This window comes from Hyperolius riggenbachi, chromosome 4 (genome assembly GCF_040937935.1).
Source record: "Hyperolius riggenbachi isolate aHypRig1 chromosome 4, aHypRig1.pri, whole genome shotgun sequence".
NCBI classification, from domain to species: domain Eukaryota; kingdom Metazoa; phylum Chordata; class Amphibia; order Anura; family Hyperoliidae; genus Hyperolius; species Hyperolius riggenbachi.
The window spans coordinates 114,078,668-114,094,567 of record NC_090649.1 but is presented as its reverse complement, the minus strand read 5'-3'; the positions used below and the strand labels follow the sequence as shown (position 1 = coordinate 114,094,567).

At 49.2% G+C, this 15,900-nt stretch overlaps 1 protein-coding gene across 1 annotated transcript in view; it reads right to left on the bottom strand.

The window, feature by feature from the left end:
• Positions 1 to 505: 505 nt before the first annotated feature.
• LOC137570469 (alpha-1,4-N-acetylglucosaminyltransferase-like) overlaps positions 506 to 15,900 on the bottom strand; it is a 74,795-nt gene continuing 59,400 nt past the window's right edge. The window contains exon 3 of the mRNA XM_068279138.1: positions 506 to 2,234. Coding sequence (XP_068135239.1) covers positions 1,647 to 2,234 — 588 coding nt within the window. The 3' untranslated portion in view covers positions 506 to 1,646. The remainder of the gene's footprint in view (positions 2,235 to 15,900) is intronic.

The following is a 15,900-nucleotide window of genomic DNA, read 5'->3' as shown; positions in this document are numbered from 1 at the left end:
CAACTCACCTGTCCTGGCGACTGCTCCATTCCGATCTCTATCTTCAGGCACCCTGCCTGTGTCTTCTTCATCCAGCTCAGGCTTAGCTATGGACCATGTGGGGCCGGGATCCACGGGAGCAGTTAGCGGGAGACCACCTGAAGGTTGTAATCAGCGAGACATTACCTGTGGAATCCAGTGGCACAGGGGCCCCCGGAGTGGTCAAGGCCCTGGGGATATGCCCCCTTAGCTTCAATGGAAGCGCCAGCCCTGAACACAAAAGGCAACATATGTCAAATATGTGTGTTGGAAGCTGGGCCGGATTTAACCACTTAAGGATCGGGGCTGCTTTCCTAAGTCTGTGCTGCGTGGGCTCACCAGCCCGCAGCACAGATCGTCATTGCTGCAGGGCGATCAGACTTCCCCCTTTTTTCCCCACTAAGGGGATGTCCTGCTGGGGGGGGGTCTGATCACCGCCGCTCACATGTGCCCAGCGGGGGGGGGGGGGGGGGCTCCTCAAAGCCCCCTTCCGCAGCGCGATTTCTCCCTCCCTCTCCTTCCCTCCCTCCCCTTCACTCCATGGGTGGCACAGGACGGCGATGCGTCCTGCGCCGCCTCTGATAGGCTTCAGCCTATCACACGGCGGCGATCCCCGGCAAATCAGAGGCAGGGGATCGCCGATCTCCTTTATGGCGCTGCTATGCAGCAGCGCCGTATGGATGTAAACACAGGGGATTTCTTCCCCGCGTGTTTACATTTAGCCTGCGAGCCGCGATCGGAGGCTCGCTGGCTGTTCATGGAGACACCCTCCGTGAACTGACATGGAACGGCCGCACGAACGAGCTGCTGTTTCCATGTAAAACCACAAACAACCAGCCGCCGCCTTTCGGTGTCAGCTGGTCGTTAAGTGGTTAAGTCGAGGACAGTAGGACACATAAGCCATGGCCACCATAGGATCAAGGGCAGGTGGGCTGTAGGCTATACTGGGGGAGGAGCACCAGGCTAACTATAGTGGAGGGAGGGGGGGGTCATCAAGCTATCTATACGGAAGGGGGGTCATGTGACCTCTTATACTAGAGGGAAGGCGGGGGTGTCATCAGGCTATCTAAACTGGAGGGGGGGGGACTATCTGGCTACCTATACTAGAGGAAACGGTCAATGGGCTACCTATGCTGGAGATGGGGAGGGGTCGTCTGTCTGCCTATACTGAAGGGAGGCAGCTGCTGACAGTGGCCTTTGGCGGTAATGAGTGCAAATCCAGTCCTAGTTGGAAGTGTAAAGCTGGGTACACAAAGTAGATGGAAATCAGCCAAGGTGACCAGTAATGACCACCTCTTTCAAATATCTAGCGTGAATACAGCAGTCCCTGATGCCCCCGGTACCTCGGCCAACGATCAAGAGGATTGGCCTCAGAGAATTGATTCGGTTGAGCGCTGACCAAGAGCATTGTTCTTCCCCCTCCCCCCGTGTTCTTCTCAAGCCCTGCTCCATCGAACCTCCTCCCCCACGCATAGCAACAGTATGAGATGCTGTCATACAAGTTACCTGTACAGCCTTAGCCTTGCAATTTCACTTTAGGCCTCAAATCCCAAAACCCTGACAGGGGCATGCCTCATACATGTGTACAAGGTTTTAGTTCCACTTTGGTTTAGAAAGCAGTTTGTTTCTTAAAGGTAGGTCTTCTCTTTCCTCACAATGGCTTCATATGTAGAGGGGCAGTTATTCTTGTAGAGGTGTTCCACTAAAGTGTTACTCCCAGGAATCATAGTTTGTCCATTTTTATTTTTATAATTCCATAAGTGGAGACCGAATGAATTTGAAAATGCTGGTGGAGGTTTCCAAACTTCATAATATTTTTCCCAGTTTGTATACAAGATTGGGTAGAAACGGTCAGGGTAAAGATAGGAGACATTTGAGCATTTGATGTCAGTCGCTGATATGAATGCTAGATCTCCACACAGCTTCCTGAAAACACGTGTGAACACTCCTGGTCCTTGGTGCCCCCAAATCCATCCTTTATAGTCCACCACAAAGTTGTCCATAAGATTCCAGGTCATGCTGTGAAATGCGGGTAAGGCAAACACGCTGCTGCTTATAGTTCTAAAGGATTCAGCTGCTAGAAAACAATCCTTAGTGACTGGACGCAATGAAATGACATCAGTGTCCATATAAATTCCACCATATTTCCACATCATGGCAAACCTGCAAGCATCCGAGATTACATGAGTCCAGTATTTTTCTTTCTTTGGGTTCACCTAAAAACAAATTGAAAAAATAAAACTGAATAATGACATACCGTACTATAGAAAGGATCTTCACAGGATGGCTGTTTGGGCAAGTTAAATTTGATGTCAGAAAAAGTAAGGCCAGATATCCTGTCTGTGTCAGCAGGATAGCGCCATATATATTAAAATGAATACATCTGAAGGTATTGGACTCACTCCAACTACTTTGTGTCCAGTATCCCAGTCTAAATCCCTGCAGGTGACAATTGTGTGTGTATGTATCTATTATTAAACTTTATAAAGCGTTAACTTATTATGTAGCTGTAGCCAGGGCCGGATTTGTACTTTTTACCGCCCAAGGCCAACTATACCATCTGTATGGTTGTTATCTCTGTGTTCCCCAATGAGAATTCGCCTTACTTTCCATCATTGGTGCCACAGAAAATAGCTATTTTAGTAATACGTGTATAGATTAGAAGTTATGTTTTGAAATGTTATGTTATGTTTGCCATCTCATTAATGATGGACCCATTGCGTCACCATGAGAGTTAGACTGATGTATATCTGCAGGATAGAGCTTACAGGTCTTGTAGGGACGGCACAAGTACACAGAACAGAGAGTTCAAAGGTTAAAGCTGTTCTTGTAGATAGGGATGACTGCATAGAACAGCTTTCCTGCCCCTCACTGAGCCGCCCCTAAACTTCTGGTGCCCTAGGCCATGGCCTATGTGGCCTTGCCAGAAATCCGGCCCTGGCTGTAGCACTGTACAATAGATGGGAGAGACATTACAACATTAAGGCTGGTTTCACAGTGGGACGTTAAAGTCCTACGTTAAGGCAGCCAGTAACGCAGCCTAACTCACAGCACTGTAAAATCAAACAATCTGTTCACAGTGCACACGTTGCGTTACATTGTAACGCAGCACGTTTAAACAAAGTGCTGCATGCTGTACGTTATACTGGGCTAAGCAGCGTTGGACTGTTTGCACATGCTCAGTAATGTTGGAGGAGGAGGTCCCTCCTCCTCCTCTGCAGCAGCAGCAGCCAGCCACATGGCTAATTAATATTCACTGCACTGAGGAGACTCGAGGTGGGACTGTAGTGTTGTCCGGATCATGAACGAATCGTTCATTTGATCCGGATCTTTTTTTGTGAGTCGAATCATCCGGATCATCACAATGAAAGATTTGGTTCACAGTGGATGTCTGTCTGGAAGAAACAGGAACATACAGAATGTACAGTGCAGGGAATGTCCTGTCCTGCTAGTCATTTCACCCAGTCTGCTTCCCTAGTAAAATGATTCAAATGATTCGGTGCAAAGATCCGGATCTTTTCAATCATCCGATTCAAATGATCCTAATCCTTAAAAAGATCCGGACTTCCTATCACTAACCTGGAGCAGCTGCTTTGAGAGCCGCATAACGCACCTCAATCTGACGTCCAACTTCAACACCACCATACGTTGCGTTAGGGGCACGTTATGCGACCATACGGTCCCCTAAAACGCAACGTCTTGGTGTGAAAGTAGCCTAAAGGACAGGTCTGAGGCTGAAAAACAAAAACAAGATCTACTTGTGTTTGTCTTCCTCTAGCCCCCTGCAGCCTATGTGTCCCTCGCCGCAGCTCCCCTCCCAGCTGGTGTCCTCTCCATTGCAGATGCCGACCTCACCCGGTGGGCATTTTCTGCGCCTCCGTGAGCAGTGCGGGCGCACACTTGCGCAGGCACAGAAGTCACTTGCAATGGCAGGAAGTAGGGACCATGAGACACCGGCTGGGAGTGGAGCTGCGGCGAGGGACAGATAGGCTGCCAGGGGCTGGAGAAAGCTCCAGGTAAGTAGATCTTGTTTTGTTTTTTTTAAACCACCTTTAAAGGGACACTATAGATTGACATGTTTTCTTTAATTGAGATAGGAAATTGTAATGATCCGCTCAGCTGCCTGCGCAGGCAGGCAGTTTTTTGACCACTGTTCAGGTCTGCATTCTGCAGGTCTCTGGAAGAGAGACCTTTTGTCAGTTTTGCAGCTTGCTGCTGCTGAGGAATTTGCATACGTTTGTCATGCAAATTGCCTAGCCACATCCTTTGTAGGCTTGCTCTATATTTACCATGTGATTCCACAGTACGTCGCTGGTCATAAGGGTTTGTCCTGTGAAACACTCCTGGAGTGTCAGCCTTGCTTATTGTTTGAAGATTAGCTTAAAGTAATTCCTGGGACTGCACTAGGCATCCTTGCTAGAGCAGTCAGGATTGTATTATTTGTATTGCCTGTTCTGTCTGTCTGTCGTGCTTGGATCACACTAGCCCCTGTGTAGCTGCTGTGGATCCTTCTGGTCTGCAACTCTCTTGCTATACTTGGATCGCACTTGCTCTGACGGAAAGAGCAGTGGATCCTGCTAGCTCTGTTGCCTTACTTGGGTCGCACTCGCTCTGGCGGTAAGAGCAGTGGATCGTATCTCGCACTTATCCCTGTTTTTATGTACCTGTCTTGTCTGCTACGAACGCTTGCTGGAGGCTTGGTGAGGTAACCTTTAAGCAAGCGCTCGCGTCCTCTGTTTCATGTTTGTCTGTCGGTGGTTAGTTAGGCGTGCTTGCCTCTGTTGTGCTTAACACGCGGAGACTGCGCAAAAAACGCGTTCGCTGTTGCGAATGAGTGCGGTGTTCGCGTTTAGTTAGCGTTTATTATTTTCCTTATCTTCTCATTGTACGTTTTGCTGTGCCTTTGCTACTCTCGTGCTCTGCCTTGCTGTAGCCTTGTGTCACCTCTGGCAATAGCCTCTCTCGCGATTGCATTCATACTTCGTTTCTGCTGTTGTGTGTGCACCGTCGCGGGTTGGCGACTAGATTGGGGCACATACATACATTCTATCCCTGTGCTCATTCTCTTTCGCAATCGCTTCTCTTGCGATTGCGTTCTCACTTGGTTTCCTCTATTGTGTGTCCGCTGTCGCAGGTTGGCGGCTAGATTGGTGGACATACATACAATACTCATCTGTGCTTATTCGGTCTTGTGTCGCTGTTAGCAATCGCCATCTCTGGCGATTGCCTTCTCACCTGATCTTCTTGGTTGTGTGTTCATCGTTGCAGGGTGGCTACTAGATTGGTGGACACACATACCCTCTGTCGCTTTGATCTCTCTCTTTCAGGGCTATCTTGCCCTGTGTTTCTTCCCTTCGTGCAATTCCTGTCTGGCGTCTGTGGCAGGCAGAGGAGTTGTTCCTCTGCACTCCACAGCTCCACCTGCCGACAGGAATTTCCCTCTACAGGTGCGTTGCACCTTTTGCTGGGTTCCCTCAAATTATACGCTTGTGGTGGATTTCCGCAGTGTCAGCGCACGGAGAGAATCCCACAATCGTTACAGAAATGTTTGGGAGGTGCTGCTAAGTGTTGTTGTATACATCTGAATCCTTATCTCTCTGTTTACTGTTATCTAATCCCTTTCACACTTTTCTGAGGGCAGTCTGCTGAAATTCTGATGACAGACTTAGCCATGAAAGGAGGGGGGGGGGATTCCCGTTACAGTACATAATTAACTCTATGGGCTTGATTCACAATGCTGTGGTAACTCATCACGGTCGCGCTAGCATTTTTGCGCTCGCTATAACACGCGCAACGGCCGTGATTTTGTGCGCAAATTCATGTGAAATGTGCACATGATCGGACGAGCTGACGCTGTTCACGTGACAAGCACTGCACACAGCCGATCGCGTGATAACTACTGTGATAGCAGTTATCACGCTTTACAGAATCAAGCTGGTTTGATAGAGTTCCTTTAAGCAGTGCTACACAGGGGCATTACGGCATTAGGGCGTATGTCCAAGGGAGGGGGTTGGAGCTATGAAGATGGTGTGACAATCCAGTCCCGCGTTCCCGACTAAATGACGTTAAAAGACCGGTTGCTGGATCATCAGATGATAACGTGACAACAAGTGCCAATTCCATCTAATCTGCTACCGTTATCATTCGGGGAATAGTCACATCCAAGGGCTTGAAATACGGTGAACTGACTGAGGATAAAGATTGGTCGCAATGATGCTGACAATGTAATATGACAACCGCATCCAATCCTGTATTAATAGGCCACAGTTGCCACGTAGGTCTCATTCACTAGAGACTTCTGGAGGCAAATCCACGGTGTGCGCAGTAAATGGTTAAGATTGGTTAATGGTGCCCATACATGTACAATCCCAGTTGTATGTACAAGCAGTAAAATTAAAATATCGATTTTGCACTGGACATTGGGTAATTTTGCTGACACCACCCTTCCAGTTCTGAAGGGAGGGAAGAGACTCCCGCTAGCTATTCCTAGAAGGAAGAAAATGGTTATTTGCAAACCTAACTAGCAAAATGCCAATTTATAAGAATATAATAAACAATGACTCTTCGGAGGGCAGATTCTTTGTAGCAACAATCAGATGACCAGAACAGGCACAAGACTGAACAATAAGATCGTTACTTTTTTTCTAAAACTACATACACTCAAATCTACTTACAACCAGCAGATAAATATATCTGTTAGTCAGAACAGATTGGGTTGATAGAAATGAGTAGAGATGAAAAGGAAATAGAATGTCTTACAATTCAGTTCAAAATACTTTTATTGGTAGTCTGTGCAACAATCGAAAGTCCTTGGCGAAAAATCCAATATAGCGATTGCCATGCGAAGGGAAACGTTAAGATAGCTGCCTGCCAGATTCCAGCTGGCTGTTGATTGATGGTAATTTTTACGTCAGATTAAAGGTATAGGACCCTCTGCTCAGTGTGTCATTGTGTTTTAACCCTCACTGTTGCTGGTAGTGGATATTATAACATGTACAAGTCTATCCTTGTGGAATTTGAATAGGGGCAGGCCCTGCCCCAGATACACAAAATCTGGCAGAACCCTGGTTGTGCCAATTTTCCAGCACCCATAGTTCAGACAGAGACATAAGATTGATAGTCATCCTCAACACACATTTAAGAATCTTCTGATACTAAACATGAGGACGATGGATGACGCATAATAGTTTTTTACTTTCACCCTTTGTAGCACTGGTTCTGGAAAATCCAGAGTGTTGGAAATCTCTCAGGACCAGTGTCACGGGAAGTCCTACTCACTCTGTGAATGCGGAGGACCTAGCAGCTTTGCAACACAGGTAATATGACAAATATAGGAGTTGATGGATAGTTTTATAGATAACAGTTCACCAGAGCCATCGAGTTCTAGTTGAACTCGATGACTCTGGTTGAACTCGATGGACGTATGTCTTTTTTTAACCCAAATAACTATGTAATTATGAGGTTATAGCAACCAGCTGGGGAGATTGGTTTTCTTTTGAACTCTATGGCTATAGGGCCTAAATGCCAAACCCTGCTGAGCTTGAAGCCACTTTGTGTGGGACAGGGCTCTTTAAATTGGTTCCGTCAAACTCATATCTGACTGGATCTGATGGATGGGACACTAAACCTTCTAGGAGGTCCGATGTGGCTAGGAGAGAAGCTTTTCACACGTGGGTGAAATGTTCTGTAATTTAAAAAAAAAAAAAAAAACTGTCAGTGATTGCTGGCAGAGCCAGGAAGAAGGGGGGAAACAAGGTGGATTTAAAAAATGCTGTTTTGTTATTCAAAATGGAATGTGCGTTTGTGACTCAGATGATGCATTCGATAAGACATATATTTGATATGACATATCGAAGGCATTACAGATGGCAAGTAAGCAATGGTGAACAGATGGGCCTTTAAGGCCTGCTTAAATGAGTTGAAGGTGGGGGCGAATCTGATGGGGGAGGGAGTTCCATAGAGTAGGTGCCGCTCTGGAGAAGTCCAGAAGCCTCACAAGTGAGCAAATAATGCGAGGTGTGGACATCCATAGAGTGTTGGTGTAGCAGAGAGAGCAGTTTGGGGAGTGTCTTTGGACGAGATCCAGGATGTACAAAGGGGTAGTATGGTGGATGAATCTGTATGCCAGGCAGAGCAGTTTTAATTTAATTCTGAGTGGGACCAGGATCCAAGTGAAGGGGCAAAGATGAGTAGCCGAAAATGTTTTAATCTAGCCAGAGAGAACATTTTATTTTTTATGCATCTGGATTAAAGTACAGACAGGCTCAAGAGGTTGAGCTTGATGGACACACAGCTTTTTTCATAGCGTTTTACAGCCCTGGAGTCCGTAAAACGCATGGAAAACGCAGACTATGGCCATGGCGGTAAAACGCCGAAAAAGGCCTCTAGTGTGAAAGAGCCCTAAGTGCCCATGGACTAAATGTAGTGTAGACTGCATGGGAATGTAAATTGGTCAATTAACTCATATCCATAGGGTAGGGGCAGGTGCCATTTCTCAAGAGTAGTGGTGCTCAAATACCCCTTTTTAAAATTCGAGTTTGGTCGAATTCGAATAGTAAATTATTCGAGATCAGTCGAATATTCGAGTCGAATAATTTTTACTATTCGATTCGACCTCGGACTTCGAGCTCACTATTCGAGTCGGTATTCGAGCTCACTATTCGAGCTGACTATTCGAATTGGCCTTAAATAGCTTCCAACACTTGTTTTGAGGGTGAATGATGCAAGAAACATCTTTTTTTCCAAGTAACAACAGCAAGTGATTATGTGGGGATGTTCCTTTAAAAAAAAATGTGGAAAGAGAAGTTGTGTCCTTAATTTTGTTCAGTAGTGTTACTGTATATACTTCTTCTTCTTCTTCTTCTTTATCTTTCTTCTTCTTCTTCTAGATCTTCTTCTTCTATATCTTCTTCATCTTCTTCTTCATCTTCTTCTTCTTCTTCTTCTTCATCTTCTTCTTCATCTTCTTCTTCATCTTCTTCTTCTTCATCTTCTTCTTCATCTTCTTCTTCATCTTCTTCTTCTTCTTCTTCTTCTTCTTCTTCTTCATCTTCTTCTTCTTCATCTTCTTCTTCTTCTTCATCTTCTTCATCTTCTTCATCTTCTTCTTCTTCATCTTCTTCTTCTTCATCATCTTCTTCTTCTTCATCTTCTTCTTCTTCTTCATCTTCTTCTTCTTCATCTTCTTCTTCTTCATCTTCTTCTTCTTCATCTTCTTCTTTTTCATCTTCATCTTCTTCTTCTTCATCTTCTTCTTCTTCATCTTCTTCATCTTCATCTTCTTCATCTTCATCTTCTTCTTCTTCATCTTCTTCTTCTTCTTCTTCTTCTTCTTCTTCATCTTCTTCTTCTTCATCTTCTTCTTCTTCATCTTCTTCATCTTCTTCTTCTTCATCTTCTTCCTCATCTTCTTCTTCATCTTCTTCTTCCTTCTTCTTCATCTTCTTCATCTTCTTCTTCATCTTCTTCTTCATCTTCTTCTTCATCTTCTTCTTCATCTTCTTCTTCATCTTCTTCTTCATCTTCTTCTTCATCTTCTTCTTCATCTTCTTCTTCATCTTCTTCTTCATCTTCTTCTTCATCTTCTTCTTCATCTTCTTCTTCATCTTCTTCTTCATCTTCTTCTTCATCTTCTTCTTCATCTTCTTCTTCATCTTCTCCTTCTTCTTTTTCAATATCGTCTTCTTCTTCTTCACGTATTTCTCTTTTCAATTTTTTTTTTAAAGAAATGCAGCTATTTTTGAGCGTAACAAATAGCTGGTGGGCGCACGCATGTTGGAAGCGCCATTGTATGTGCTCCCTGGCAGTGGAAACACAAAGACAGCAGGAGGTAAATTCAGCAGCAGGAGGAGGAGGATGAGTGTGTGGCAGCAGGCAGTCAATGAGGCAGGCAGCTCGCCGTGACATAATAGCCCTGGTACCTAGCGGTGATACCAGGGCTGTAAATAAACACAACAGGAGGTCCCAGACAGCGGTCGTGCAGCCCACATTGTGTCCAATACACAACTGGGACAACACAGTTTTCAACCCGGGCACCTCAGAAAAAAACCTTTTTTTTTTTTTTAATGGTTTGTTTGGTTTTGGTTTTGCAACCAATATAGCTATTGTTTGACGTAATAGCTGGTGGCAGAGTGGCAGCAGAAGAAGGTAATTCTGTGTACCCTGGCAGTGGGAAACACAGACAGACAGCAGAAGGGCAGTACACAGCAGCCCACTGTAGGTGTAAAATGTGTGGCTGCAGGCGACGTAATAGTCAAAGTGAACCAGGCTGGCTTAGTGAGCAGGAGCCAGGAGGTGGTAAAGGGTGGTAAGGCACATTAACGATGGTTCCGGCAGCCAGTTCATGTCCCCCTCTCGCCGACAACAGGGGCCAGGAACTCGCCTTCCACCCACGCCTGGTTCATCTTGAGAAACGTCAGTCTGTCCACAGACTTGTGAGACAGACGTGAGCGTTTCTCGGTGACCACGCCACCAGCTGCACTGAAGCAGCGCTCGGACAGCACGCTGGAAGGGGGGCAGGACAGCACTTCCAGGGCGTACTGCGCCAGCTCGCTCCAGATCTCCATGCGCTTGACCCAATACTCCATGGGATCAACAGGGGCATCGCTGTCAAGCCCGCTGTACGACCCCATGTAGTCAGCCACCATGCGGGTCAGGCGCTGGCTGTGACCGGAGGAGGATGCTGCTGCATGCATCTCCTCTCTAGTCACTGCTGCCGGAGCCTCTACAGTCCTGTAGAGCTCGTGGCTGAGAGACAGCAGGTCTGTGGGGCGCTTGCTGCTGCTGGATGCAGGCACCTGCTGCTGCCTCTGTGCTGGCTGCTGGACAGTGGGGGTGGAAGGCTGGGGGAAGGCTTCCTCCAAGCGCTCAACAAGGGCCTGCTGCAAGCTCCTTATTTGTTGTGCTGGGTCTCCTCCTGCAGGCGGCAGGAACTGGCTCAACTTCCCCTTGAGGCGTGGGTCCAACATCATGCTGATCCAGATGTCCTCCCTCTGCTTCATCTGGATCACCCTAGGGTCCCTGCGCAGGCACGTCAGCATGTGCGCTGCCATTGGGAAGAGGCGGGCCACGTCTGCTGGCACATCGACGTCAGTGCTGTCCTCATCCTCCTCCTCTGCCGCCTCATCCTCTCTCCACCCCCGCACCAACTCAGCTGCGCTGTGCTGATCCCCGTCATCAGCAGCCAGGTCAGGGACCTCCACCAAGTCCTCCTCCTCCTCCCCCTCAGAGGTGGACTGCGCAGCTGGTTGCCGCTCCTGCTGGTCCAAGGCTGCCGCTCCCTGTTCCAGCAAAGCATCGAGGGCCCTGTTCAGCAGAGAAACCAGGGGCACCCACTCGCAGACCATAGCATGGTCCCTGCTCACCATGTTTGTGGCCTGCAGGAAGGGAGCCAGCACAAAGCACACCTGCTGCATGTGCCTCCAGTCATCATCGGGGACGATGGACGGGATGTTGCTGGTCTTGTCCCTTCTCTGAGCTGCGGAAACAGTGGCCAGGGCAAGGTACTGGTTGACAGCGTGCCTCTGTTCAACCAGACGCTCCAACATCGCCAGGGTGGAGTTCCAGCGAGTCGGAACGTCAAGGATCAGCCGATGGCGTGGCAGATCCAGCTCCTTTTGCACGTCTTCCAGGCTCGCACAGGCTGCAGCCGAGCGCCGGAAGTGACGCACAACATTCCTTGCCGTTTCCAGCAGTTCGCCCATCCCCTGGTAGGTGCGCAGGAACTTCTGCACCACCAGGTTCAGCACGTGGGCAAGACAGGGGATGTGGGTCAGGTTTCCCCTGTCTATTGCGGCAACCAGATTGGCCCCATTGTCGGCCACCACCTCTCCGACTCTGAGGCCTCTGGGGGTCAGCCAAATCCTCTCCTGCTCCTGGAGTTTGGCCAACACATGGGTTGCCGTCAGCTTGGTCTTCCCAAGGCTGACCATGTGCAGCAGCGCTTGGCAGTGGCGGGCCTTCACGCTGCTGCTGAGGCGGGGGGTTTGGCCAGGTGTGCCGGAGGATGGCAGAGGATCGGAGGAACCTGCTGCAGTTCCCCTGACCCTGCGGGGTGGCACCACCCACTGTGTTGCTGCTGCTGCTGTGCCCGCTGCTGCTCTCCCATCCTCACCCCCTTCCACCAAGCTGACCCAGTGGACAGTGAAGGACAGGTAGCGGCCTGTCCCGAAGCGGCTGCTCCAGGAGTCCATGGTGACGTGGACCCTTTCACCAACCGCGTGCTCCAGCCCTCGCTCCACATTGGCCATCACAAAGCGGCGCAGTGCAGGAATGGCCTTGCGGGCAAAGAAGTGTCTGCTGGGGAGCTGCCAGTCTGGGGCTGCGCAAGCAAGCAGCGCACGAATGTCGCTCCCCTCCTGCACGAGCGTGTACGGCAGGAGTTGGGAGCACATGGCCCGTGCCAGCAAGCCGTTCAGCTGCCGCACGCGACGGCTGCTGGGAGGCAGAGCCCTAACCACCCCCTGGAAGGACTCGCTCAAAAGGCTCTGGCGTGGCCTTTTGCTGACACGGGAATCAGCAGACACAGCAGAGGAGGCCACTGAGGACTGGCTGCCAGAACAGGCCTCAGTGTCGGCGGCAGGAGTTGCAGAGGGGGGAGGAGCAGTGCGTTTCCGCACTCCTGCTGGTGCTGCTGGAGGAGCAGGAGGGCGGGTGGCTGCTGTTGCTGCTGCTGCTGCTGAAGGCTGTGCAGTGATGGGTGTGGTGCCACTGCCAGCACCAGATGCCTTCAGCCTCTGGAACTCCTCATGCTGGTGGAAATGTTTAGCCGCAAGGTGGTTGATGAGCGAGCTGGTGCTGAACTTTAAGGGGTCTGCACCTCTGCTCAACTTCCGCTGACAGTGGTTGCAAGTGGCGTACTTGCTGTACACAGTGGGCATGGTGAAAAACCGCCAGATTGGTGACAGAAACATCCCCCTACGGCATGGAAGCGCTGCTGCCTGTCTCCCTGTGGTGGTTGGGGGGGGGGCTTGGGTGCGGCTGGTGGTGGTACTGGCTGATGCTGCTGCTGCTGCTGCTGCTGAGCCTGAGACACCAGCAGGCTGTGGGACGCTGCCAATGCTTGCAATGATGCGCCTCCTTGCAAGGCCCACAAGCGCATCCTCCTCCTCCTCCTCAGAGCTGCTGAGGTGGTGGCACCCAGTCTCTGTCTGTCACCGGGTCATCATCATCATGCCCCTCCTGAAACATGTCCTGCTGGGATGATGACCCCCCAAACTCCTCTCCTGATGCATGGATGGGACGCTTGACTGTCGCCACAGTCTTGCTGTCCAATCCCTCCTCCCCCAAAGTGCCCATCAGCATCTCCTCCTCAAAATCGCCAACAACAGCAGACAATACCCTGATGGTGCCTGGGGTAAAAAGACTGCTGAGTGACAGGTCGGCGACTGATGGTGAACTGGCCTCCTCCCCAGGCCCTGCTGGGCGGCTGCTGCGAACAGGGGTGGTGGTGGTGGTGGTGGTGGAGGCCTCGGATGCAGAGCTGATGGCGGGCTGCTCATCCTCCGTCATGAGTTGCACCACAGTGTCTGCATCCTTTTCCTCAATGGGACGTTTCCGACCCGGCTGGAGGAAAATGGGAGCAGGTGCTACACGCTGCTGCTGCTGTGTCTCTGCAGCGTGAGTTGCAGATGCTCCTGCTGGGCGGCGCCCAAGGCGTCCACGGCCAGTGGCTATGGGAGGAATGTTAGCCACTGACGCTGCTGCTGCGGAACTGTGCATGGTGGCGCGCCCGCGGCCGTGGCTTGCCACAATGCTGCTCCCTCTCCTCCTGATTCCCTTGCTGCCCTTCCCCTTGCCCAAACCGCGCTGGCTGCCACTTCCAGACATCTTCAATGTTTTGGGCGTATAGACAAAAGTTTTTTAAAAGGGCGGGTGAAAAGTGGGGTACTTTAATGGAGTGGGTTGGTTGGTGAGGTGACTGAGTGAGTGTCCCCTAGTACAGTAAGTAAGTAGTAACAGTCAGGAAGTACAACTAGCAGTTACAATAATCAGTAGTAATCACAAGTAAATTTAGTGTGTGTACACTCAGACAGTGAGTGCACGCACGCAGGAGCTAGTAGCCTATGAACACAGTGACTGAGTGTCCTAGACTCCTAGTACAGTAAGAGTAAGTAGTAACAGTAAGTAGAACTAACTAATTACAATAATCAATCAGCGATCAGAAGGAAATGGAGTGTGGGTGTGTGTACACTCAGACAGTGAGTGCACGCACGCAGGAGCTAGTAGCCTATGAACACAGTGACTGAGTGTCCTAGACTCCTAGTACAGTAAGAGTAAGTAGTAACAGTAAGTAGAACTAACTAATTACAATAATCAATCAGCGATCAGAAGGAAATGGAGTGTGGGTGGTGTGTGTACACTCAGACAGTGAGTGCACGCACGCAGGAGCTAGTAGCCTATGAACACAGTGACTGAGTGTCCTAGACTCCTAGTACAGTAAGAGTAAGTAGTAACAGTAAGTAGAACTAACTAATTACGATAATCAATCAGCGATCAGAAGGAAATGGAGTGTGTGTTGTGTGTGTACACAGGGCCGGGCCGAGGCATAGGCTGGAGAGGCTCCAGCCTCAGGGTGCAGTGTAGGAGGGGGCACAGAATTCATTCAGCTGTCATTCCTAATTGTGTTTGAAGCAGAAAGAAATAAGAAAAGGGGATACATGGCAGTGACTGCAAGCCAGATAACTAGATATTGAGGTGTTGGGGAGGTTGTGGGCCCTGTGGCGCCTCTTAGTCTAATAGCAATCAGTGTGTGATGGCTGGGGTGGCAGGGATGGAGGGGCGCACTTTGGGGTCTCAGCCTTGGGTGCTGGAGGACCTTGTCCCGGCTCTGTGTGTACACTCAGACAGTGAGTGCAGTGCGCACACGCAGGAGCTAGTAGCCTATATGAACAGTGACAGTGAGTGTCCCTACGGGTACAGTAAGAGTAAGTAGTAAGTAAGTACAACTAACTAACAATAATCTATCAGTAATCAGAAGGAAATAGAGTGTGTGTACACACAGACAGTGAGTGAGTGCACACACGCAGGCAGGAGCTAGCTAGTAGCCTATAAACAGTGACAGTCAGTGAGTGTCCTACTCCTAGTACAGTATAACTACAATACTATTAGTAAAGGACAGCAGAAATACTGGTATAGATGAGAGAAATAAACAGAGGACAGCTGCCCACAGAGGCAAGGCCCCCCTGAGGCCTAAACCTGTAAGCTTGCAGCAGCTGCCTGTCTCTAATGTAACACACAAGCTACTAACTAAAATACAATGTCTAAATAACTAACAACAATATAGGTATGTATAGGAGGTGTATGTGAGCAAAAACGCTAGGTAAATGACCACAATAGAGCTCTTGCTAAGCCAAAGCACAAAGGAGCAACTCTCTCTCTGTACAAGTCTCAGGCAAGCACGGAGAAACGGAACATGGCGGCCGCTATTTATAGGGTAGGGGCTGGCCAGGGTCCCCCTCTGTGATTGGCTGCCGTCAGAGGGCCTGGGAGCCCTCTGATTGGCTCTAAGGACATCAATCTGGGCTATGACGCTATTCGAGCTCGGTACCGAGCTCGAATAGCGCCGGGTTGCTCGAATAGCTCGAATAGTGAATGGGCTATTCGAGTGTACTCGGATAGCCCATTCGAATAGCTCCAGCTATTCGGAGCTCGAATACCGAGCTCGAATAGCTGAAAAAGAGCTCGAATATTCGAGCTACTCGAATATTCGAGCTCTGCTGAGCACCACTGCTCATGAGTGCCTACATCTTATGGCCCTATGAAAGTTTTGCTATGGGGCCCCATAATCTCTAACTTATGACAATGTAGCTAAACAGCAAATATATCAGAAGAGTCAAAATAAGAACTGTTGCCTTCTACCATGACCATAGAACATACTCTAAT